This window comes from Mya arenaria, chromosome 11, assembly GCF_026914265.1.
Source record: "Mya arenaria isolate MELC-2E11 chromosome 11, ASM2691426v1".
Classification (NCBI taxonomy): Eukaryota; Metazoa; Mollusca; class Bivalvia; order Myida; family Myidae; genus Mya; species Mya arenaria.
In genome coordinates, this window is record NC_069132.1 from 177,244 (window position 1) to 205,237 (window position 27,994).

At 37.2% G+C, this 27,994-nt stretch overlaps 1 protein-coding gene across 2 annotated transcripts; it reads right to left on the reverse strand.

The window, feature by feature from the left end:
- On the reverse strand, window positions 1-27,952 carry LOC128209652 (uncharacterized). Of its 2 annotated transcripts, none has more exons than XM_052913782.1 (10): window positions 27,908-27,952; window positions 21,955-22,153; window positions 16,697-16,803; window positions 15,737-15,879; window positions 12,068-12,172; window positions 11,332-11,439; window positions 10,715-10,847; window positions 7,562-7,637; window positions 5,338-5,516; window positions 1-2,684 (listed from the first exon to the last, which is right to left on the reverse strand). In XM_052913782.1, the coding sequence occupies exons 2-10, from the start codon at window positions 22,114-22,116 to the stop codon at window positions 2,051-2,053; spliced, it is 1,647 nt and encodes a 548-aa protein (XP_052769742.1). In that variant the 5' UTR covers window positions 22,117-22,153; window positions 27,908-27,952; the 3' UTR covers window positions 1-2,050. The 2 variants fall into 2 exon arrangements, with proteins under 2 accessions (XP_052769742.1, XP_052769743.1); XM_052913783.1 differs by lacking the exon at window positions 27,908-27,952 and adding an exon at window positions 27,796-27,892.
- Between the last annotated feature and the right edge of the window lie 42 nt (window positions 27,953-27,994).

Below are 27,994 nucleotides of genomic sequence, written 5' to 3' on the forward strand. Positions count from 1 at the left end.
TGTCTTTTGATTCTTTATTACATAAATATTGCACTGTTTTTCTAAATGTTACATCGTCAGCACAATAAATCCTGTGGAGGGAAAATAATTTAGTTGCGAAATGTTACACCTCTTAAGCAGGCCATTGTAGTTAGCTTAGAAAACATTTGACAAAAAACTTTTCATTCAATTTTACACATGATGGGTGCCAAATGTTTGTTTTTTTAATTCAATTTTCTATTTCTTTAAATCACTTAACAGTCTTCACTGGACATTTTTGCAGAAGGCGATGTCACAAATAAAAGTGAAACACATTAAGAAAACAAGCTGAACAGTACATTTTTTTGTCAACATTAAACCCTTAATGTCCTCCTGTGAATGCAGTACACTTAATAACTCTTGGATTTGGGTTGATGTACATACATGTACCTCATAGGGAGATTAAAACCAAAATAATGAGGTGAATACCACATAGCAATTTACAAACCACATCACGAGGTATACATAATGAGGTGAATACCACATAGCAATTTACAAACCACATCATGAGGTATACATAATAAGGTGAATACCACATAGCAAGTTACAAACCACATCATGAGGTATACATAATCAGGTGAATACCACATAGCAATTTACAAACCACATCATGAGGTATACATAATAAGGTGAATACCACATAGCAAGTTACAAACCACATTGACAGGTACATACCACAAAGCGAGGTACATACCTCATAGAAAGGTTTATACCATCGTGAGGTAAATACCACATAGAGATGTTCTGTTCTTTTTTCAGAAGATGCATTATTTCATGAGTAATTTAGTAATGAGCCTAAACATTCAAGCAAATGCAGTGTGATATGCAGTATCTTCCCCCCATGAGTATTGAACTCTTTTCTAACTTGAGGTATTCAGCCAGACACATACAAGGCTGAGTAAAAAAAGTTCTTGGACAGGATAACAATGACTATGACCATTAATAAAGATATTTCTGGCTTCATGATAATGATTATCAGTTATCCATAAAAAACACTACCAGTACACCCTTGCTGGGTACAAAACAATTTAATCACACAAAATTGGTTTTCCTTAGGTCATAAAGTATATTAAGATATCCATTACACATTCAATTATCTTCCTTCTTTCATTATATAACTGTTTACATAATTCACGTTGATTAAATTCTTCAATAGAAGCCTACATTCAAATCAGTATTCTATGCATTTGATGAAAAATCCATCTTAGGTTAAGCCCTATTAATGTGAAAGGGACTAGACACCAGATGATACAAACCCAAGAAAAAATAAAATTGTCAAAAACTTCCATAAAAAGTGCTATCATAATGAACAACATGTATCATTTGAAGTTCGCGTTTTTTTTCCAATTCGAAATTTGTTCGTTTGTCTACCAGGTAAATACCAGTAAATTTAAAAATAACGTTGGTATATGTATCTGTACTTAACACTCGACTTTCACATACTAACTATACACACAATAAACTGGGAATCGTTTTTTAACCTGGTAAACTCAGCTGAGATTGCGACAAATTTATACTTTTAACCATGTACTGTATTATGCTTGCTCATATTGACAAAACTTGGCTTGTCTTGAGGAAATACTGTATTTGCCATTTTTTGGACCATCTGGGTTCTAGTCCCTTTAAACTATAGCCAGACATCATAACAATACTAGCACCATTTGTTTACTTGTCATCAATTTGTCAAACATCATCAACAGTCCTTCAATTTATATAAAATTACACCAACAGTATTGTATATTTACAACTTAATATATCTGTACAGTCTTTCAATTAAGCAGTTTTAACTTTAAACCTCAGTCATATTCTGGATCAAACATAATAAATATTCTGGGTCAAACCTCATGAATATTCTGGGTCAAATCAAACCTCATGAATATTCAGGAATAAACCTCATGAATATTCAGGGTTAAACCTTATGAATATTCTGTGTCAAACCTCATTAATATTGTGGGTCAAAGACTATCAAAATGTTGGGTCCAATATCATCAAAATTGGTCTGCTTTCTTCACCTTATAGCACTGTCAAAATTTCAATCAAAGAAGTCCACAAGATCAACCATGATTGCCACAGAGGGAGGTAAAATGTTCACAGAAATGTCTTCTCTACCAAGCTCCTTCATAGCATTCATTATCTTCCCTTCCATTTCCTGGTTGCCAAAGTTAAGATTCTCCAAGAACTCATCTAAGTTGAGCCTATCTACACTCGAGAGCCTGAGCCACTGCATTACAGGTATGTGTGCACAAGCTCGTGCTAACGACAGATGACTGTCCAGCTGTAAATTGTTCCCTGACAGATCTAGACCCTTTAAACTTGTGAGCTTTGGTAGTGTCTGTAGGAAATCTCCCATTCCTGAGTCTGTCAAGTGATTTTGAGCAAGATTTAGCACCGTCACATTTGGGAAATGTTTTACCATTTTCAGAACATCACTTGGAGTTAAATTGTCACTCCCAAACAAAGAAAAATGGCACAACTTTGAAATGTTCAATTCTCGTATGCTAGCTGCATGTTTTGATTGTTCTAAACTACTGAGATCACTTTGGTCCAAATCACAGCTACGAATACCGAGAAACTGTAGTGGGTTTTGTACAGCATCAAGAATTTCCCCAAGGCACCCGACAAGGTAATTTGATGCAAGGTTTAGTCGTCGGAGACTTGTAAGACATCTGAAATAAAAAAATGAATGCCATCAAATTAAAATATAGGTAAAATTCTGTATTTGTCCTTTCAGACCTATAACGTGGGGCTGTTAAACACTTGTACAACGTGGGGCTGTTAAACACTTGTACAAAGTGGGGCTGTTGAACACTTGTACAACGTGGGGCAGTAAGACACTCATATACTGTGGAGCTGTAAGTCCCTTGTACAATGCTGGTCTGTTTAACACTTGTATAATGTGCCGCTGTTAGACACTTATATGCCGTGGGGCTGTAAGACTCTTGTAGAATGCTGGGCTGTTAAACACTTGTATAATGTGCGGCTGTTAGACACTTGTACAACGTGGGCCTGTTAAACACTTGTATAACGTGGGGCTGTTAGACACTTGTATAACGTAGGGCTTTTAAACACATGTACAATGTGGGGCTGTTAAACTTATGTATAACGTGCGGCTGTTAGACACTTATATGCCGTGGGGCTGTAAGACACTCATATACTGTGGGGCTGTAAGACCCTTGCACAATGCTGGTCTGTTAAACACTTGTATCACGTGCCGCTGTTAGACACTTATATGCCGTGGGGCTGTAAGACTCTTGTATAATATGGGGCTGTAAGACCCTTGTATAATATGGGGCTGGTAAACATAAGTATGCCGTATGCTGTTAGACACTTGTATCACGTGCGGCTGTTAGACACTTATATGCCGTGGGGCTGTAAGACCCTTGTACAATGCTGGGCTGTTAGACACTTGTATAACATGGGGCTGTAAGACCCTTGTATAATATGGGGCTGTTAAACACGTTTATGCCGTGGGGCTGTTAGACATTTGTATATCATGGGGCTGTTAAACACTTGTATAATATGGGGCTGTTAGACACTTGTATAACGTGGGGCTGTAAGACCCTTGTATAATATGGGGCTGTTAGACACTTGTATAACGTGGGGCTGTAAGACCCTTGTATAATATGGGGCTGTTAAACACGTTTATGCCGTGGGGCTGTTAGACATTTGTATATCATGGGGCTGTTAAACACTTGTATAATATGGGGCTGTTAGACACTTGTATAACGTGGGGCTGTAAGACCCTTGTATAATATGGGGCTGTTAAACACGTTTATGCCGTGGGGCTGTTAGACATTTGTATATCATGGGGCTGTTAAACACTTGTATAATATGGGGCTGTTAGACACTTGTATAACGTGGGGCTGTAAGACCCTTGTATAATATGGGGCTGTTAAACACGTTTATGCCGTGTGGCTGTTAGACATTTGTATATCATGGGGCTGTTAAACACTTGTATAATTTGGGGCTGTTAGACACTTGTATAATGTGGTAACACTTATAGGAGCTGTTAAGACACTTGTATACAGTGGGGCTGTTAAAGTGACACTCTTATTCAAAATCAGTGCATACACATGTGTAAGAAACATCAATTTTGACTGATAAACCTTTAACTAATTACTTAATAATGAATTTATGAAAAATATCAATTACTGATTACACGATTGTAACCGTGTATTTAATAGTAGAAAGAGCAAAATGATTGGTGAATGCTTTAAGATTTACTGTGGTCTACTATAGTCTCATTAGGTAGAAATAGCGTGTTTTATGCTAATTCTTTCAAATTAAACTCGGTATCCTTTATAAGAACAATTGTTTTCGACATTTATTCATCCCTTTTGGAATATTAAAACAATTGTGTTAATTGTGGTAAATCTTATTTTGGAGTAAGAGTGCATCTTTAAACGCATGTATGATGTGGTGCTGTTAGACATTTGTATGTATGTCATGGGGCTGTTAGAGACCTGTATAATGTGCAGCTGTCTGACGCATTTATGCTGTGGTGCTTTTAGACATGTGTATGCCATTGGGTTGTTAGACACATATATGCTGTTAGGCTGAAATAAATGTATATGCTGTGACGCTGTTAGGAACTGTATGCCATGGGGCAGGGTGAGTGTTTCTCTGATTAAGTATCTTATTTGTGTAGCTTCCATCAGTTCTAACTAGTAATTGGGCAGAAAACAATTTTTTTATTTCAATTAACCGTAAACTTGATCATGACCTCAACCCCCTCAAAAGTAATCCCAAGGTAGCTCTTCACAAAAGCTAGCTACACACCAATGTTTCACGCAATGGAAACCATTTATCTATTTTTAGTAACAATTAGCTTGACCCCACCCCCTCAAAATCAATCCCAAGCTACCTCTACATCAGCTACCTACACACTTATTTTGATTTCTATTTCTTAATGCTAGCTTAAGTTATTGGGCAGAGACCAATGTTTGTCACATGCCCGCCGTCCAACAACATCCCCATTCTAATAACCTGGCTTTTGTTGAAAACCTGGTTAATAAAAGCTGTGAGAAGCAGGAATATGTGTGAAGTAAGTTGATTGAAAAGCACTAAAGTGGGAAATAGGTTGTGTGAAATGAGAATGTGTGCAGCAAAAGTTGTGTGAAGTAAAAATTGTGTGTAGTTGGAATATGTGTGGCATTTGAAGTTATGTGAAGCAGAAATTGTGCAAATAGTAGCCTAAAGTAATGTCATTAGAAATTCTACTCAAATAAGATTGATTTCCAGTGAATTAGAACATGAACTTCAGTACAGAAACAGAATCTTCAGAAATGTTTGCATAAAATCATAATTTTTTTATTTTACTTGAGCGTATTTGATAGACGAGCTCGAGTGGAAGTGCGGGCCCGTGTCTTGCCTTCTTGGAGATAGATGTTACAGTCTTGGAGGTCAAGAGCTGTAAGGCGAGTAAACCGGCAGAGATCATCAATCACTAACCACAGAATCCCTTCTTCAAGCTGCTGCAGTGAGAGGCCCTCAAGTGTCTGTGGGGAGAAAAGATAAACCTCTAGTGTCTGTGGGTAGGATAGATAAACCTCTAGTGTCTGTGGGTAGAATAGATAAACCTCTAGTGTCTGTGGGGAGAATAGATAAACCTTAGTGTCTGTGGGGAGAATATACCAACCTCTAGTGTCTGTGGGGAGAATATACCAACCTCTAGTGTCTGTGGGGAGAATATACCAACCTCTAGTGGCTGTGGGGAGAATATACCAACCTCTAGTGGCCGTGGGGAGAATATACCAACCTCTAGTGGCTGTGGGGAGAATATACCAACCTCTAGTGGCTGTGGGGAGAATAGTGTCTGTGGGGAGAATATACCAACCTCTAGTGGCTGTGGGGAGAATATACCAACCTCTATTGGCTGTGGGGAGAATATACCAACCTCTAGTGGCTGTGGGGAGAATATACCAACCTCTAGAGGCTGTGGGGAGAATATACCAACCTCTAGTGTCTGTGGGGAGAATAGATAAACCTTAGTGTCTGTGGGGAGAATATACCAACCTCTAGTGACTTTGGGGAGAATAGATCAACCTCCAGCGGCTGTGGGGAGAATATACCAACCTCTAGTGACTTTGGGGAGAATAGATAAACCTCTAGTGGCTGTGGGGAGAATATACCAACCTCTAGTGGCTGTGGGGAGAATAGATCAACGTCTAGTGGCTGTGGGGAGAATATACCAACCTCTAGTGACTGTGGGGAGAATAGATAAACCTCTAGTGGCTGTGGGGAGAATATACCAACCTCTAGTAACTGTGGGGAGAATAGATCAACCTCTAGTGGCTGTGGGGAGGATAGATTAACCTCTAGTGGCTGTGGGGAGAATAGATCAACTTCTAGTGGCTGTGGGGAGAATATACCAACCTCTAGTGGCTGTGTGGAGGATAGATAAACCTCTAGTGGCTGTGGGGAGAATATACCAACCTCTAGAGACTGTGGGGAGAATAGATAAACCTCTAGTGGCTGTGGGGAGAATAGATAAACCTCTAGTGGCTGCGGGGAGAATATACCAACCTCTAGTGACTGTGAGGAGAATAGATAAACCTCTAGTGGCTGTGGGGAGGTTAGATCAACCTCTAGTGGCTGTGGGGAGGATAGATAAACCTCTAGTGGCTGTGGGGAGAATATACCAACCTTTAGTGACTTTGGGGAGAATAGATAAACCTCTAGTGGCTGTGGGGAGAATATACCAACCTCTAGTGACTGTGAGGAGAATAGATCAACCTCTAGTGGCTGTGGGGAGGATAGATCAACCTCTAGTGGCTGTGGGGAGGATAGATAAACCTCTAGTGGCTGTGGGGAGAATATACCAACCTTTGGTGACTGTGGGGAGAATAGATAAACCTCTAGTGGCTGTGGGGAAGATAGATAAACCTCTAGTGGCCGTTGGGAGGATAGATCAACCTCTAGTGGCTGTGGGGAGAATAGACCAACCTCTAGTGGCTGTGGGGAGAATAGACCAACCTCTAGTGGCTGTGTGAAGAATAGACCAACCTCTAGTGGCTGTGGGGAGGATAGATCAACCTCTAGTGGCTGTGTGGAGAACAGATGAACCTCTAGTGGCTGTTGGGAGAATAGATCAACTTCTAGTGGCTGTGTGGAGAATAGATAAACCTCTAGTTGCTGTGTGGAGAATAGATAAACCTCTAGTGGCTGTGGGGAGAATAGATCAACTTCTAGAGGCTGTGTGGAGGATAGATAAACCTCTAGTGGCTGTGTGGAGAATAGATAAACCTCTAGTGGCTGTGTGGAGAATAGATAAACCTCTAGTGGCTGTGTGGAGAATAGATAAACCTCTAGTGGCTGTGGGGAGAATAGATCAACTTCTAGAGGCTGTGTGGAGAATAGATAAACCTCTAGTGGCTGTGGGGTGAATAGATAAACCTTGCGAAGTAGCACCACATTCCTTTTTATTTCAGCTTGGCATCTTTTGATGTAAAAATGTTTCTGACATTGAGAAATATATGAAACCATCAATCAATAATATTTGCAGACCAAGATAGAAATATTAAGCATGTATCAGGCTATATACCTCTGCATTCTGTCCTTTGAGCACAACAAAAGGGGCAAGTGAATCTGTGATGATGTCACCATCAATGATCTCTGACCTGAAATACAATGCATATACATGTTCATTTATAATTGCATATTCTTTTACAGGAGTTATTTATGTCACATTAAAATATTTATATTTACACCCCAACTTCCATTCCTTAAAGGAACTGCTTTTCAGCTATTGTGAATATTTTCAGATGAATGCAACATCTTCAGATATGTTTGAATCACGAATCATCGCTAACCATCGTTCAACATTTAAAAGTGATTTGAAGTGATTGATTTTTCCCTTGCGTTGTTGTGATGCAATCTGATAAAGAGTTTCTGGTTATGGTCGGGTCATTTATTTAGAGAATAGGCCAGGAAGAATTACTGTAAGGTTTTCTTAAATGAAATATTTTTTTTAACAATTCTGGAATGAAACAATTAACTATTAGTGTAAATATAAGTTATGAATTGCCTGATTGATGTCATTATCGGGGATATGAATGTAGTTAGGCTGGTTAAAGTATGCATGGAGTTCCAGCCCCACTGTGTTCATACCCCGATAATGACATCAGTCCTGCAATTTATTCCTTAAATGTTATAGATGACATTAAAATTTTTTTCTCATGTTCAATGCTCAATGCTCCGTGCTGTGCTTTTTCAACAAATACTAGAAGAATAGTTGTTTTGTTGCAAAATAACTTTATCTCTTCACTGCATCACAAAGATCAATTCCTGCCAAAAACATGTTTCCAAATTGCAGACTGACAGTGTGTATTCTTCCATTAAGATCTTTTCTTGGAATGAATGTTTTGATGAAAAACTATTAACCATTATTCATATCAATATTACTTATTTTTTTGTTTGAATTATGAGATATTAAAACAACATTGAACAAGAGGCCTATACTCTACTGGCATGTCTTGTATATTCTATCCAAAACATGTACTTGGGTAAAAGGAAACATACTAATAGTACATTTTGCTAGTTCATGGGCAACATTATTACAGTCTTGTAACATACAACATGCAATGCGAACATGAGACTGGATTGATTACAGAAATGATGCCAATTCATGGCCCATAATCCAGTCATGCAAGGGCGAATCACGCTGGATTTCGAAAAAACAGAGGTCTTATCAATATTAAACTACTGCCTAAGTTTAGTGAAGATCGGATGATAAATGGAGGCTCTTTGGGTTTACGGGCTGTATTATAGCAATTTTGACAATTTTAAGGGTTTGATCGAGATACAATCGAAACTGAAGACTTAAATGCGTTTGGAAGCAATTGTTCACAGGGCAAACATCCTCAAGCTTGCAAAATACAGCAAGTGGAAAGATCTGGTAAAGTTTGGTAGAAATCGCATGAAAAATGTAAGAGGATTTGCGAAGAAATCAATTTTAAATGTAAAATAAGCAAAGGGCAATAACTATTTCAAAAATGGTCAAATCGCAAAAGCCAGACAATATGCGCTGCTTCACTTTATGATCATCAATATGAAAAACGTAAGAGGAGTTGCGAAGAAACCAATTTTAAATGGAAAATAAGCCAAGGGCAATAACTCTTTCAAAAATGGTTGAATCGGGAAAGCCCGGCAATATGCGCTTTTCAAGGCGGGGGATAAAAATATGCGAGTGCCTTTATAAACAGTTAAATTCAAACCCTGTACATATTCATCTACTTGCAAACCTGTAAAGAAATTTTGAAACTTTATCTTTAGTGGGACTATAGCTCTAGTTACCTCAACTCAAAATGTGGTCCTGTAATAAATTTATCATAAAATGAATTTATTTTGTATTGCCATCAAATTTTGATTTTAATGTATTTAATTTGACATGCTAAATATATCATCATGTGAAAGACTCATTTTTTTCCATTTTTCTACTAAATGCTCTATTTCTATCACAACCATGTCTACTTACAACCTACATACATAAAGAGGTGCAATGATTCACTCCTATGCACAAAAAACTGGTTTTAAACTCGCCAATTTGATACAGAAACCCCCAAAACTCGCTTCTATATGCATATTAAACATGTATGCCACAAAATGACCCATTATATCCGCACTTTAAACATGTTGACTTTTGAAACGGGGCATGCAATTGGTTAATAGTTAATCTGGCATCCAATCAATAATAGAGTTTCATTCTTACTAGCCTAGTAACATGGTGTCTCCCTCATTTGAAGATGCTCCTAAAAAACTATAATCAAGAGTGTGTGCACATTTAAGGCCCTGCACAGATTGATACAAAGAGCAACATGTAAAACTTATATCGATGACATAAGTTATCCAAGTACGGCAGCTTGACTAATCTCCTGATGCAGCATTTAAAAGAGAAACACTCAAATCTTAAAATTCGACATGTACAGAAAAACACCACACATTTATAACAGACACTATCTGTCGATAGAATTTAAATGAATATTTAAATATTATCAACAGATAGTTTCTGTTATAATATCTGATGTTTTATTTGTTATTTAACTTTGTAAACAGAAAGTTTTGTTAATCAAAATTTGTTCTTGATGAACACTTCTCTAGTTTTTCATAACTGCAATGATTTAACAACCTTTAGATAAAAAACTTAATATTAAATAGCAACAATAGGTAAATAAAACATGAATTGAAGCAAAAATAATCGAATCGACATGTTTTTATATCGGAATCTGATCAAATCGAGCTTAAAGTGAATTGTTGCAGCTCTACATACATACTTAATTTTGGTATCTGAATGAGATTACCTTAAGTTTAATCATTTTCAAGTGCTTATTGACCAATCAAATTGAAGGAAAGGACAAACATGTAACCATACATGTTTTTTCAGTCCAACAAGGAGCATAACTCAACTAGAATTGTGTTGATAAAACACAGATGCCCCTACTTCGTATTCTCATCTGGTCATCAATTTCAAGTACTCAAGTTTTTTTTGGTCCAAAATGGGGCATTACTAAAAAATTAATGAAGCAAGAGTTATGGGCCTTGCTATACTCGCGGTATTGTTACTGTTAACATACAACAATAAAGTACACAGTTTCATGTGAATATCCTGAACAGTTTTCAAATTTTGACCAGGATATAGGGTTTTGCACGCTGATGACGACACCAATAATATAAATCATATAGCTCAAAAGCATCCTACCTGATATGAATGTTTCCCACTGTAACATGGAGAGGAGTAATGTCCCTGAGGCAGTTGACGATCATGTAGTCGAGGAAGAACATGCTCTGGGTTGTGAAATATACATCATCCAGCTTGATCTCCAGTCTCTGACCTGAAACAAACATAGTATTAGAGGATGGAGTGGTCTAGTGGTATAAGTGTCTGCCTATAAAAATTAGTACTAACTAAATATGCCAAGACATTTAGCTCACATTCATGGATTTTTTTGGGCCATTTTTTGATGATGACTTAGGGACAATGACCCCTTCTTGAAAAAATGATTTTTGCACCTTAAAATTGAACTTCAAAATCTACTTTAAGTCTAACGGATAAAAGCAAGAGCTACATTGAACTATTAATGTTTTTTTTCAAGCAGATCAAAGAAAAACACTCTTTTAAATACAAAACAGAAACTTAAAAATTAACAGTCTACACAAACCATGCTCATCTTATATGCTGTTACACGTAAATACAAAATGTCTGCGTAAAACTTTACCAGCATGTATGATTATTCCAAATTGTGGTAAAGAAAGATTAACGATATACACATCTACAAAAATAACATCATTTAAATCATTATTTTGTAATTTCCCTACCTCTTGGAAGTTTTATTCTGCTGGTAGCGAAGCGGATGACATCATGGTCTAACCTCTCCGCAAGAATCTTTGGAATTATTTCGAATGAAAGCTTCACTTGGTCTAGACCTGCAAGAACAAAGTCAGAAATAGCTAAAGCTGTACCAATTAAACCTTTTGTTGTATGGGTATTTGGTGGAGAAAAATTGGAAACAGCGTTTAAAAGCAGGAGCGGGTGAAGGCGAAAGCAATTTTTCCTTTATTTAGTATCTAGAATGATAACCATGAACAAGAACTTAAAAAGATAGTGGCGCTTGCTTTATATTTTTTTTTATCATTTACTTAAAAAAGATTCAATAAATTTATAGAATGAAACATCAATTTGCTGTGGCCTAAATCAGGATTATTTACATGTTGCAATCTGCTATTAAGCTGCTACATCAGACAGCAACAAGCAAACAGACACACTAAGCACTGACCATTATCTGAATAATCTGTTTAAAGATTGTGACTTGACTATTTACATTTCATGATATTAATTATTAAGTATAAGGTGAACGGATTCAGAGTTTTTTCCATCCAATTTCTTAATATTTGACACAATTAAAATTGGGCATCACTTTAAAATCATATATATTTCCAATTTTTACAGTGAGTACAGGACTTTCTTTTTCAAAGTTTGCTATAATTTCACCCAATTGCAACTTATGCAAAATCTGAGAAAAACCTTCTAGTTTCAAGTTATTCTTCAAGTTACCGGCAGTTTTGGCCACAGTTTTTGCCAGGGTTTTAGGTTTGAGTTTGGATTTCGTGAGGGACAACAGCGGCCAGGCCTGGATCATCTGTCTCACCAGGCTGGTGTCTGAAAATATGAGCATGAATTATTGACGAAAAGTGTAACATCGGGTGTTGGATTAGAAGTTAGTAGCATGATAATTATGTGTCATGAAAGTATAATGGTAGAATGAAAATCTTACATGTACAATATTGCCACTAAATGCAGTAATAATTTTAAGTATTCTAAGCGCCATCTCCTTTAACTTATTTAGAATAGTGGTGTTGAGGTGAAATTGTCAGTTTGCAGGCCCTGCTTTAATCAGTTAACCCATTCACTTAAAGCAATGATCTTACAATGCTTCAATGACTTGAAATGCTAAGTTTATTTGCAAACAGTAGCATGACTTGACTAAACTTCCTATTTCAGTCCGTGTACAGTCATCAAGTTTTCAACAAGGCCTTTTATGAAATCCAGAACTTAAGAATCCAGAGAGAATTGAACAAGTGCAGGGCTTGCAAATGGTTGTGCTTATTCAGACATCTGAGAGAAACAAGTAACTCACTACTTCATTCTGAAATACATACATTGAACATTTTGCTGTATTGTTTATTTTTGAGAAACGCTAATTTTAACTTCTAGCAAAAAGGACTTACGCAGTATGATGTTGGTGAAGTTCAGAAATTTCAATTTCAGGCCTTTGTTCCGCCAGTAAGGCGCTCCAGCACGTATAAATTGACAAGGTTTTATGCAGTATGATGTTGTTGAAGGCTGTCCAGCAAGTATAAATTGACAAGGACTTACGCAGTATGATGTTGATGGAGGCTGTCCAGCATGTAATAACTGGCAAGGACTTACGCAGTATGATGTTGATGGAGGCTGTCCAGCATGTAATAACTGGCAAGGACTTACGCAGTATGATGTTGATGGAGGCTGTCCAGCATGTACTAACTGGCAAGGACTTACGCAGTATGATGTTGATGGAGGCTGTCCAGCATGTAATAACTGGCAAGGACTTACGCGGTATGATGTTGATGGAGGCTGTCCAGCATGTAATAACTGGCAAGGACTTACGCGGTATGATGTTGATGGAGGCTGTCCAGCATGTAATAACTGGCAAGGACTTACGCGGTATGATGTTGATGGAGGCTGTCCAGCATGTAATAAATGACAAGGACTTACGCGGTATGATGTTGATGGAGGCTGCCCAGCATGTAATAAATGGCAAGGACTTACGCGGTATGATGTTGATGGAGGCTGTCCAGCATGTAATAAATGACAAGGACTTACGCGGTATGATGTTGATGGAGGCTGTCCAGCATGTAATAACTGACAAGGACTTACGCAGTATGATGTTGATGGAGCATGTCCAGCACGTAATAACTGACAAGGACTTACGCAGTATGATGTTGATGGAGGCTGTCCAGCACGTAATAACTGACAAGGAATTACGCGGTATGATGTTGATGGAGGCTGTTCAGCATGTAATAACTGACAAGGACTTATGCGGTATGATGTTGATGGAGGCTGTCCAGCATGTAATAACTGACAAGGAATTACGCAGTATGATGTTGATGGAGGCTGTCCAGCATGTAATAACTGACAAGGAATTACGCAGTATGATGTTGATGGAGGCTGTCCAGCATGTAATAACTGACAAGGAATTACGCAGTATGATGTTGATGGAGGCTGTCCAGCATGTAATAACTGACACGGAATTACGAAGTATGATGTTGATGGAGCCTGTCCAGCATGTAATAACTGACAAGGAATTACGAAGTTTGATGTTGATGGAGCCTGTCCAGCATGTAATAACTGACAAGGAATTACGCAGTATGATGTTGATGGAGCCTGTTCAGCACGTTATAACTGACAAGGACTTACGCAGTATGATGTTGATGAAGGCTGTCCAGCACGTAATAACTGACAAGGATTTACGCAGTATGATGTTGATGGAGCCTGTCCAGCACGTAATAACTGACAAGGATTTACGCAGTATGATGTTGATGGAGGCTGTCCAGCACGTAATAACTGACAAGGACTTACGCGGTATGATGTTGATGGAGGCTGTCCAGCACGTAATAACTGACAAGGAATTACGCAGTATGATGTTGTTGGAGGCTGTCCAGCATGTAATAACTGACAAGGAATTACGCAGTATGATGTTGATGGAGGCTGTCCAGCATGTAATAACTGACAAGGAATTACGCAGTATGATGTTGATGGAGGCTGTCCAGCATGTAATAACTGACAAGGAATTACGAAGTATGATGTTGATGGAGCCTGTCCAGCATGTAATAACTGACAAGGAATTACGAAGTATGATGTTGATGGAGGCTGTCCAGCACGTAATAACTGACAAGGAATTACGAAGTTTGATGTTGATGGAGCCTGTCCAGCATGTAATAACTGACAAGGAATTACGCAGTATGATGTTGATGGAGCCTGTTCAGCACGTTATAACTGACAAGGACTTACGCAGTATGATGTTGATGAAGGCTGTCCAGCACGTAATAACTGACAAGGATTTACGCAGTATGATGTTGATGGAGCCTGTCCAGCACGTAATAACTGACAAGGATTTACGCAGTATGATGTTGATGGAGCCTGTCCAGCATGTAATAACTGACAAGGAATTACGAAGTATGATGTTGATGGAGCCTGTCCAGCATGTAATAACTGACAAGGAATTACGAAGTATGATGTTGATGGAGCCTGTCCAGCATGTAATAACTGACAAGGAATTACGCAGTATGATGTTGATGGATGTAATAACTGACAAGGAATTACGCAGTATGATGTTGATGGAGGCTGTCCAGCATGTAATAACTGACAAGGAATTACGCAGTATGATGTTGATGGAGGCTGTCCAGCATGTAATAACTGACAAGGAATTACGCAGTATGATGTTGATGGAGGCTGTCCAGCATGTAATAACTGACAAGGAATTACGCAGTATGATGATGATGGAGCCTGTTCAGCACGTTATAACTGACAAGGACTTACGCAGTATGATGTTGATGAAGGCTGTCCAGCACGTAATAACTGACAAGGATTTAAGCAGTATGATGTTGATGGAGCATGTCCAGCATGTAATAACTGACAAGGAATTACGCAGTATGATGTTGATGGAGGCTGTCCAGCAGGTAATAACTGACAAGGAATTACGCAGTATGATGTTGATGGAGCCTGTTCAGCACGTAATAACTGACAAGGACTTACGCAGTATGATGTTGATGAAGGCTGTCCAGCTAGTAATAACTGACAAGGAATTACGCAGTATGATGTTGATGGAGCCTGTTCAGCACGTAATAACTGACAAGGACTTACGCAGTATGATGTTGATGGAGCCTGTTCAGCACGTAATAACTGACAAGGACTTACGCAGTATGATGTTGATGAAGGCTGTCCAGCACGTAATAACTGACAAGGAATTACGCAGTATGATATTGGTGGAGCCTGTCCAGCATGTAATAACTGACAAGGAATTACGCAGTATGATGTTGGTGGAGGCTGTCCAGCATGTAATAACTGTCAAGGACTTACCGGTATGATGTTGATGGCGCCTGTTCAGCATGTAATAACCGACAAAGACTTATGCAGTATGATGTTGATGGAGGCTGTCCAGCACGTAATAACTGTAGTACTTACGCAATATGATGTTGGTGAAGTCCAGACACGTAAGTTTGCATGCCTTTGTTCTGCCAGTCAGGCCATCCAGCACAAAATAATTGATCCCTGCCATTTCATCCTCGAAAACCTCAGCCTCCTCTGTGTTCAAAATGTCACTGAACCTGACAACAAAAACAGTTTTATTAAACACGTGCAAAAGTATGCAATTAGCTTTTATGCTATTTTGTAAATGGTTTCTTACAATATTTATATTCGACTGCATTCCCTAGGCACAATGAGAGCCATCCTCGGCACCCCTGCATATCATAACCTATATTATACCCTGGGCAAATCAGCTGTAAAATATTCATACTCATGAATAATTAATAAGGTGAAATCCAGCCGCTTGATTGGTTGCATGAGACACAACTCATGCGGTGCAGATGGCCGAGAAGTTACGGATGTAATCTCGGTTCCAATGAGATCACGGCTTTCAAATCGTTTTAGGCAGGATATTGTTAAATATGTCGATAGGTCTTCACAAAGGAAATTCTTCTCTTTTTGTTATCAGCTATTTCATTGGTCGGAAAATGCGTATGAATATTCAAGATTTACAAAGTTTCCCTTGCCAATTTGCTCAGGGTATCATATAGGTTATGATATGCTGGGGTGCCTAGGATGATTGAGAGCATGCATTGGAACCTTACAAGAACTTGAGGAAAGTTATCGCTAAAATCACTGAATTGGGAGTCAGAACCAGCACTGAGAAATTTTGCCCATTTTTACAGAATCTTTCCATTGGAATCTGTCAAGATATCTGACCCAAGCAATGTCTAGAATAAGGCTTAGTCTGACCCAAGCAATGTCTAGAATAAGGCTTAGTCTGAGCCAAGCAATGTCTAGAATAAGGCTTAGTCTGAGCCAAGCAATGTCTAGAATAAGGCTTAGTCAGGGAATATCCTGTAGATAACATTTTCTTACTAACATGATCATATTTACCTGAGTGTCTGGAATGGCCAATTGGCAATAAGCGTGATGACCGCCCAGGCCTGATCATTGAGAATGGCGAGCTTGAGTATGTGGGGCAGTAGATGTCGGGGAATATCCTGCAGAAAACAACATGTCCTCGTTTTGTACTACAATTATTGTTAACTTATTAATTTGAATATCTAGAATTAATACACAACAGCAGTCGTATATTCAAAGCTTATATTAAGAACAATCACATGAAGGTACTGGTTGGAGAGCTGTAGCCGGCAGTTTTTGCATGTTTTTGAAGATTTTCTCGGTAGATCGAAATGTAACAGAAATAATTCTTACATTTTATTAAACTAGGGGTCAAGGTCTTCTAACTTTACAATATTAAAATTTGTCTCGTCACAAAGCGCGTACCAATTTGGGCCACAAAAGGGGTATCAATTAGTGCCAATATACGGATATTGAGAAGCAGTATCCGGCAGTTTAATTTCAATACCGCTCCTTGACTATAAAACCGATATTTATCGGAGTTTTTTTTTCTGACTCATAAAAATACAACCTGTCACAAATAATAGGTTAGAAATTTAGTTCATATTAACTAAACGGTAAATTTCACAGTCAATGTATAGAGGGGAAAAAGAAACACAAAACAAGATTGAAAATAATAATTATAACTTAATTCAATTTTATTTTAAATAAATATGTTAACAAACAAACGTAAATAAATAAATAAATAAATAAATAAATAAATAAATAAATAAATAAATAAAATAAGTAAGTAAGTAAGCAAGCAAGCAAGCAAGCAAGCAAGCAAGCAAGCAAGCAAGCAAGCAAGCAAGCAAGCAAGCAAGCAAGCAAGCAAGCAAGCAAGCAAGCAAACAAACAAATAAATAAATAGGATGGGATTGGATTGGATGGGATGGGATAGGATGAAAAAATAACATACATAACTAAATAAATAAATGGTTTCACAGTTTTACAAAAAAAAGCAAGTACATGAATAAGATTGTATTATAAAAGTAAGTTACAAATAAAACAACACAACAGTTATAACGGTACCAGGCACATGATTAATATAATCAGTCTATTCTTCTAAGCCCAAGCAAAACACACAAAACCATTCTGCCCCAACTTAAAGACTCGCCCTTTGATCATACTGTTCAGCCGGACACAGACACTCAAAATGATACCATCCACTCGATGCACATTCATTCCCTCTGTCACACCCATACCACTCAACACCCTCTTTATCATCATTCACTCTACCACGGACACCACACACTCCACACGTATACTTCCTCTCCGCATGCTCTCTCTTCTTCTTTATCTTTTCCTTATCCCTCTTTCTTCTTTTCACAAGCCTCTCTTCCTCCTCCTCAAGCCTTCTCTTTAGCTTTTCCTCTCGCTGTTTTGCACGTTTTTCATTTGCACTTATACTGCAGGTAACTTAGGATCATCAATATCAAATTTCGTTTTCAGAAAACGTTTTATCAACATCTGGACTTTGAAGATATCAGGCTGGATTTAAATTGATATTATTTCATGCAATTAATAATACTGCCAAAGTAAATAAATGCATGATTTTATAGTAGTCCCATAATAGTTCATAACTTATTTTTTATACGTTCATCAATAGTTTTCATTCAAATATATGAAAATTTACATTATTTTGCCTTCACCTTTTATCATGTTCATTATAAATTTCATCTAACAAGAAATACATGCATTGTCAACTTTTGAATAAGTTAATTACGGCTTGTTAAGTATAATTTCCCCATGGAGCGCCTCTATTGAACAGGGAAGTAATACTGGTAACCAAGCGCTGGAGTAGTCTCGCTTTAACAACGCGTCTAAAACCATATCATGGCAACAGAAAATTTTGAATATGTCTCAATATTGTTTGAAAGCGATTGACGGGCAAAATGAAAATATCTTTCAACAGGTTTTTAAAAAAAATACATTTTGCTGTGATTCATCAACGAATAATCGTTCATAACCAACACTTGACTGTCGGTAAATGCCAGTGCTAAAATTAGATATGCAAATTTATTTAATTGCGCAGTAACATTCACGTGAGCATCCCCCACGAGAAAGTTGGCGAACTTTTTGACATTTCCAATACTTTTTGTGAACAAAATGTTAAAACTTACGCTTTGTGTTGGATTCGATGCAAATAGTGTTGCTTGGATACGGTTCTTTTCGACCATTCTCACCTTCTTCAAGAAGATTTAAAAAAAACATGAATAATAAGCGATTGCCGGCTACTGCTTTCCGCCGGCTACTGCTCTCCAACCAGTATTGACAATTTAAAATGGTAAGTGCAAGTCAATATTTTTCATGTAACTAAATATTTCAATATTTTATTTTTATATAATTTTTGTTATACATTTACACACCATTAATTGTTGTTGGGAACCAGATAAAACTAGACATCATGACCAACCTCACTTCAAAGTTTGGTGAACCTAGATCAAAGCATTCTCCTGATATTGCACGGAAATATTTTTTTACATTAGAGGTCACAGCGACGTTGACCTTTGACCTTGTGACCCCCCAAAATATAGGAGTTTTCTAAACCTCATGATCAACCTCCCTACCAAGTTTGGTGAACCTAGGTCAAACCATTCTCAAGATATTGAGCGGAAATGTTTTTTACATTGGGGGTCGCCGCGACCTTGACCTTTGACCTAGTGACCCCAAAAACAATAGGGATCTTCTACACCTCATGACCAACCTCCCTACCAAGTTTGGTGAACCTAGGTCAAACCGTTCTCAAGATTTTGAGCAGAAATGTTTTTTATATTGGGGGTCGCCGCGACCTTGACCTTTGACCTAGTGACCCCAAAAACAATAGGGATCCTCTACACCTCACGACCAACCTCCCTACCAAGTTTGGTGAACCTAGGTCAAACCATTCTCAAGATATTGAGCGGAAATGTTTTTTACATTGGGGGTCGCCGCGACCTTGACCTTTGACCTAGTGACCCCAAAAACAATAGGGATCCTCTACACCTCACGACCAACCTCCCTACCAAGTTTGGTGAACCTAGGTCAAACCATTCTCAAGATATTGAGCGGAAATGTTTTTTACATTGGGGGTCGCCGCGACCTTCACCTTTGACCTAGTGACCCCAAAAACAATAGGGATCCTCTACACCTCACGACCAACCTCCCTACCAAGTTTGGTGAACCTAGGTCAAACCATTCTCAAGATATTGAGCGGAAATGTTTTTTACATTGGGGGTCGCCGCGACCTTGACCTTTGACCTAGTGACCCCAAAAACAAAAGGGATCTTCTACACCTCATGACCAACCTCCCTACCAAGTTTGGTGAACCTAGGTCAAACCATTGTCAAGATATTGAGCGGAAATGTTTTTTACATTGGGGGTCGCCGCGACCTTGACCTTTGACCTAGTGACCCCAAAAACAATAGGGATCTTCTACACCTCATGACCAACCTCCCTACCAAGTTTGGTGAACCTAGGTCAAACCATTGTCAAGATATTGAGCGGAAATGTTTTTTACATTGGGGGTCGCCGCGACCTTGACCTTTGACCTAGTGACCCCAAAAACAATAGGGATCTTCTACACCTCATGACCAACCTCCCTACCAAGTTTGGTGATCCTAGGTCATGCGGTTTTCCAGTTATCGATCGGAAACGAAGTGTGACGTACGGACGGACTGACGGACTACCGGACTACCGGACTGACGGACAGGGCAAAAACAATATGTCTCCCCCAGAGAGGGGGAGACATAAAAATGGATTAATGATAATTCGGATTAACAATTCTTAAAAAATGACAGCGTTCGCGAATAATTGCTGACGTAAATTATAAATAGGTCTCAAATACTGCAAAGTTGGATACACATTACCAACATGTTGAATTTGTTTGTTTGACCTCTAGAGAGAAAATTGACCTATATGTTCCATTTGTTTGGTATGCCAAACGCTTAAGCTATCTGTGTCTTAGACTTCACTTCACCCTCCACTTCTTTTACGGCATCCTACTTCCCCTGGAAGCTTTTCCAAATGTGGCACCGCTTCCCACCCTTCCCTTTTACTCCTGATCCAGATATCCTATCAGATTGGTTACTGGGTATCTCTGGATTGTTCATTAGCGGGTCATGTGTGTAATGTGGCTATCAAATTTGTTGAAATAGATATTTCAAATGATAATATTTGAAGCTGTAAACCAGCTATCATATAAAAACTCCTCCACCCCCAAAAATCATCCAATATCTGACATCAATGTTTGTTGCAAATGTGTACTCAATGCCATTCTTTTACAAGTGCTTTATGACAATGTGCTTCATTATCACCTCAACCAATTCCGGAGTGCTATGGCAGTATGGTGTGAAAACTACGAGGTTCGAAACAAGGATGAAAAAGTAAGTGTGAAATTTATGCCAAATTTGGACTTCAAAATAGCGATATTTTGGAAAAGCGATTTCGGATTATTGATAGAATTTCAATTAAATAAAACATAAATTCAAAAAGCTATAGTTTCGGATAATCCGTGTTGGGATAAATGATGTTAAAAAGAATTTTGACTTTGATGAGTTCTCAGCTTTTTTAAGAAAAACATCATTATAATTATCATGATAAACAATTTTTCATTTTGTAAAAACAAGTTTAAGTTTTTTGCTAAATGAATTCAGATCCTTTGAGCTGGTTACGCTTGGAAGAGTTTCCAAGTAGTACCCTTAACCCTTTAGCACATAGACAAGTGGCCAGATCACACCCCCCAGTCATAGCCAACTTACTGATATTTATTTGTATAGGCCCTTTAATGGCATACTGGAAAAGTGCAAATATATATTCCAGTATGACCTTTATATCAGTATTACTCGCAATAATTGTGGCCAAATTTTTTCCATGTGAATATATTTTTTACAGATCATTCAATTATCTAATGAATGGTTTCAATGATAATATATACAATTATTTAATGTCACCTGCAAATGCGTTTCAAAGATGGACTCGTACCATTACTTTAAAATTTCATAACTTCATTGAATTAATCGATCAAAAAGTGCTGAGATCTAAATTTTATTACCCCATCTTAAATAAAGACCCATTTCCAGATTAAAAAGATGACGATTGATGTTCCAGTGTATAATACACAGAATTATGGTAGTCTATTGGACTATGTGTTTACATGCGCTAATGGGCAATGTCGGCCAAACTCATATACATGCGATTAAGGGTTAAAAAGCCAAGCATTTGGTGTGAGACCTAATGTTTCTATTATTCATGGTTAAATACATGTATCACACCTGCATTCCATCTTCCAGTTTAGCTGAGTGCCAATTGAGCGTGACAGCTGCAAGATCCGCCAGGGTGGAAACTTGTCGTGCTTGCGGCCCTTGAGTCATCTTGGATTTTGATCTGTTTAGCTGAAGCGTGTCATAGTGGGGACGATCCAATGCCTTAAACATCCTGCCTCAGTGATTGTGCTCACTATGTGCTGGTGTTCTGAAAATGAAGTAGGTATTAAGTTTTATGTACAGTGAGAACTATTATTCTCGCTTTAACTGGTCTTGAATCATAATTCAATTGGCATCATCATTCATCTTGCAGTACTGGCTGAGCTGTATTAGTGATGACAAGTTAATCTCCCATTTCTCAATGTTGAGATGTTGTTGTAGTTTGTATACTATATAGATCATAGTACAACATGACCTATATGCCCCACTTTGTTAGAAACATGTTGTTAATTGAATAAAGATGGTTTAATAGTAGTACATATTTTATGAGTCTCAGAAAAGAAACATTTTAAACTTTGAACTGCAGTCAAAGTTTCATGAGAATGCTGACTGTGACCTTGAACTTTGATCAACTGACACTGCACCCACACTTTTCGCCCCAAATGTGAAAATAAGATTTCCTATTTTATGTTAGATTTTTTTTCCTCAAAAAATTGGTTGTTAAAGTCTTAAAGAAACAAACTTAATCACATCTTTTTTTTTAAAGCACTCTTGTTCATTTCTAAGCAAAAATGGAATTCCCACTTTTAGTTAAAATGATACATTGTTCCAAATCAGAAAGGCATATAGCTAGGCAGCATCAAAGTGATACACATAATCTGATTATTTGATAGGGACATGATGTCCATGTTCACATAGTGAAAGGCAGAAACCAGAACTATAAACCTAAGTTATGAGCGACTTATTACAGCTACGAATCATGGAGGGAGTCTGATTCCAAAAAAGAGAAAACGGGATGTGTGTAAACAAGTCAAGAACAAAAGCATTGCTGTTGGGCTAGCTCTTCCATGATGTGGTCAATTTGTACTAGCTTTCCAAGTTTAACATTAATGTAGATTTATTTTTAATGTTTACTGCAACTTAAAAATGTCACAAAAATAATTATATAATGTGTTTGTTGAAGTTCTTAAGCTACTGTTGGGCTTACTAAATTGCCACAGGGTAAACATCATAAAAAAGAAGCCAGGCTGGCATTTTAGAATGACTACTGGTGGGCTGGTTTATAGTCATTTAGTACCCTGACCGTTTCGTACTCTCAGACTTTTGAAAAATACATTGAATGTATAAAATCGGGCACATTCAAGAGATAATAAATAATCAAAATAACACAATTATATATATATAATTTAACATATATATAATTTAACATAAGCATAAAATGAAAAAAAAATGTTCAACACAAAATCACATGAAAGTCGTACATAAAAAAAATAACAGCACATTGAAAAAGGTGTCAACACACTATCACATTAGACTCATACATGAATAATAACACCTCAATTTCCATTCCTTAAATTAACTGCCTTCCGGCAATTGCTGTTATCATTCGATGAACGCAACATCTTCGGATATGTTCGGATCAGGAATCATCACATAACAATATACATGAATTTTTTTATCTTGTTATTGTTTGTATTGTGTCCCGTAACATATAAAGTAACATTTTAGAAAGAGTTAATTTATGATATGTTAAATGTACTGTTGCCATAAGTGTTTCAATTTTATGTCTAAAAGTGATTTCAAGTGGTTGATCTTTTCCCGCGTTATTGTGACGTCATTTGATAAAATGTTTCTGGTTACAGTCATGTCTTTCTATTTACAGAATGGGTATAAGGAAGGATAACTGAATGTTTTTTATTAAATGAATAAATTTTTTTTTAACAATTCTTGAATGAAATAATGAACTTATGGTGTATATAAGTAATGAATTGCAGGATTGATGTCAGTATCGGGGATATGAAGGCAATTGGGCTGGTCAAGTATGTGTGGAGTCCTTTTGACCAGCCCAATTGCATTCATACACCGATAATGACACCAATCCCGCAATTCATTTCTTAAATAATAACAGCCACATTGAAAAATACAAAAAAACTATTTACTGTGCACTCCCTACTTAGTGATAATTATTCAAATGTTCAAAGAACTTAATTATATGCTTATTTGCCATATTTTTATGTGCTGTTAATTCATATTACTCAAGATGTGTGAAATTCTTTAAAAATTTGTTCCACTTGGATTACATAGGATTTAAACTTTTTTTTAATAAACAATATCAGTAATAATATCAAAATGGTAGTGAAATAAATAAGTAGTAAAAAATAAGTGAAGATCAAGGAATAACATTTATGGAACTTTATGCTGAATGTAAGTAAAAATGAAAAAATCTTCATAGTTCCATAGTTAGTTCTACTTTCATTGGTATGTGACTGATTTTGATTGAACTAAAACACAAAAATCATATAAGATGAGTTAACACAACAAGAGGCACATCAGTGCCTGTGCTCCACTGGCCAAAAGGTTCAAGCAAAGACCACCTAACGAACATTTTCGTCAAGTTTTATAGAAATACAATCATCAATTTTTGAGGAGAAGTTATTTAAAAATTTTTTTTACTTTAATAGCTCTGGCTGCCATGTTGTGCAGTGGACCGAAATGATTTGGGCAATTTGAGTAAAGGAGCACCAAACAAACATTTCTGTCAAGTTTTATCGAAAAAAGGTCATCGGTTTCAACGACAAGTCGTATAAAGTTTTTTATATTTTTTAGCTCTGGCAGCCATGGTGTGCAGTGGACTGGAACCATTTAACAAATTTTGGTTAATGACCACCCAAGGAACATTTCTGTCAAGTTTCATCAAAATCTGATCATCGGTTAACATTTAATCTGAATAGATTATGAAGCAAATATCTAACCTGAACAAGAACTGACGAGATAGAATCGACTTGGTGTTTCACTTACACTTTTCGGCCATTTAAGTTACTAAAAATAGCTGTTTCATAAACTTTCAGAATGTCACTTAAACGAAAATTAATGTTCAGTCTATATATACTTTCCTATGTATAAATGTAAGGTTTTTAAATTGATCTTTTTGTGAGAACTTTATGCTTATATGTTTACTCATAAATTATTATTGTTTAAAAATTATTTAAAGATGCTATAGGTGAAAAATTAAGACATTATTTTTTTTTCTATTAAAGGGAGGTAATTCAGTAGTAAAATGTAATCAAAGCTATTAAAGCATGGCATTTCTTTTCTAACCATGTTGATATTATTACAGTCTATTCAAGCAAGATGCCTTTTGTTTTTACATAGTACCCATAGGTTCTGAAAAACAAGGAGCACTATTCCCAACAGAAGGATGTCACTCCCTATCACTGCATGAGCATCATAATAAAGAAATGTTTACTCAAACTGCAAGCTGCTCAATTGAAATAGGTATTTACCTCAAGCATACAGTTTTATAATGTGGCAAAATAGTCGGACTACTAGATTGTCATTCGGACTAGTAAAATATGCCATTATGCTAGTCCAACTGGCTAGTAGGTTAAAATGTTTTTCGTGAAGACTGCGGACGAGAAGTCCTTAAAGGTTTTTCTATTTTTAACTCTCGCAGCCATGTTGTGCAGCGGACCGGAACCATTTGGGCAATTTTGGTTAAAGGGCATCCCGATGAACATTTATGTAAAGTTTCATCAAAATCTGATAATCGGTTTCTGAGAAGATGTAGTTTAACGTTTTTTTCTATTCTTAGCTCTGGTGCCCATGTTGTGCAGCAGACCAGAACTGTTTGGGCTATTTTGGTTAAGGACTACCCAAGTAACATTTCTGTCAAGTTTCATTGCAATACGATCATCGGTTTCTGAGGAGAAGTCGTTTAAAGGTTTTTCTATTTTTACCTCTGGGGGCCATCTTGTGCAGTGGACCGAAACCATTGAAGCAAATTTGATAAAGGACCATCCAAGGAACATTTCTGTTAAGTTTCATTGCAATACGATCATCGGTTTCTGAGGAGAAGTCGTTTAAAGGTTTTTCTATTTTTTTGCCCTGGCAGCCATGTTGTGCAGCGGACCGGAACCATTTGAGCAATTTTGGTTAAGGACCACCCAAGGAACAATTCTGTCAAGTTTCATCAAAATCTGCCTATCTGTTTCAGAGGAGATGTCGTTTAAAGATTTTGCTATTTTTAGCTGTGGCGGCCATATTGTGCAATGGACCAGAACCATTTGAGCAATTTTAATAAAGGACCACCCAAGGAACATTACTGTCAAGTTTCATCAAAATCTGCCGAACCGTTTCAGAGGAGATGTCGTTTAAAGATTTTGCTATTTTTAGCTCTGGCGGCCATATTGTGCAATGGACCGGAACCATTTGAGCAATTTTGGTAAAAGACCACCAAAGGAACATTCCTGTGAAGTTTTGTCAAAATCCGCTTATCAGTTTCAGAGGAGATGTCGTTTAAAGTAAAAGTTTATGCACGCACGCACTCACGACGGACAATCTGTGACGACATAAGCTCCATGGCCTTCGGCCAGTGGAGCTCAAAACTTGAATAAGTCTATATTCATCTAAGCATTGTATTTCAGGACTAAAACCAAAATAACATATAGCGTACGAATTTTGTTAAGTTGAAATTTTGACCAAGCATTACATCTTTAAAATACAAGCAAATCTAAAATATTTCACACGTGTAGAATCAGAAAATAGCGAAGTCATTTATAGACTGAGAAATATTTTCATATCTTTTCTGTGAAAAAGTTATTTAGAAATTTACACCATTGGTGACCATGTGAACCCCGTTGAAGTCACTTGGTTCCACACCCTGACATTGCAATTGAGTTATTAAAAATCAAGAATGCCAAATTAAGTAGAAGTTTCCATAGAAGTTGAAGTTTTGATTGAAGTTTTATAAACGAAAAAACAAATCATTCCATCTAAAAATATCAACATGTCTAATTGCAAACTCCTCATGCCTCCTATGAGTGCGGCAATCTCATCGTCCTTCAAGTAAAAACATGCACACGCATGCAAATGACATCAACTGGCGTAAAGGTAAATGAAGTTCGCGATATTGTCGTAGTATGATAGAATATAGATATATTCTTTCTACTTGATAGTCTCCTATCTGAATAAATGAGTGTTTGATATATATCATACCTTATAGCATTTAAATGTTGATTTTTTAGTAAGAAAGCATGATTCACGTGATCACCGCATTTTAAGTACAAGGACATCAGACTCCAGGGCAGCCACGTTTTACACATTTCACTGGGTAAGTCACCGGTGTCAATATAAACATTACTACTCACTACCATGTGAAATTGTTTCATAAAAAAAACTTCCGAAGATTCAAAAAAATATGAAGATGATAAAAAAAAATATGAAAATCAACAATTTTATAGTTGGACTCTATAGCAGATTATTAAAAAAATCTCGACATAGGGAGGGGACACCCAGCCCAGCCCAGCCCCACCTCATTACTCAGTCCCGACAAGCCTCCTGGTGGAAACCCTGTTCAGTGATGTAGTTAATTTGTACTGCACAGTTGCAAAGTAAATTAATGTGTGCGAGGGTTTCTGTATGCATAAACAGAACATATTCATTTAAACATAAACTTCAGTTTTTTGTGAAATACTAATAAAAATGTTGCACAAAACATGTAAAGTTTACATTTTATACAATATGTTCTGTTCTGTATGCATGTATGACAGCTACCACAGACGTAAAAGTTGTATCATACAAGTACTTTTTGTAATTTGTAAGTGTTCACTGTCTGTTGTAATCCTAGAAGAATAAAAAAGACTTTATTAAATACAAGTCGCGAAAAATTATGACAAACATTTATACACGTACAATAGTAAGACGTTTTTATCCCACATGACTGTACTCATTGATTGATAAAACTAATTGACCTATTATTTTTTTTAAAAATGCAGATAAAGTATGATAACAGTGCAGACTTTACCTTATTTTCTACTTTCAGTTTTCTGAAATACAACGCTAAAAGTGATAAATTATTAGACGAAATTGTTTATTATTATACCACGTAATG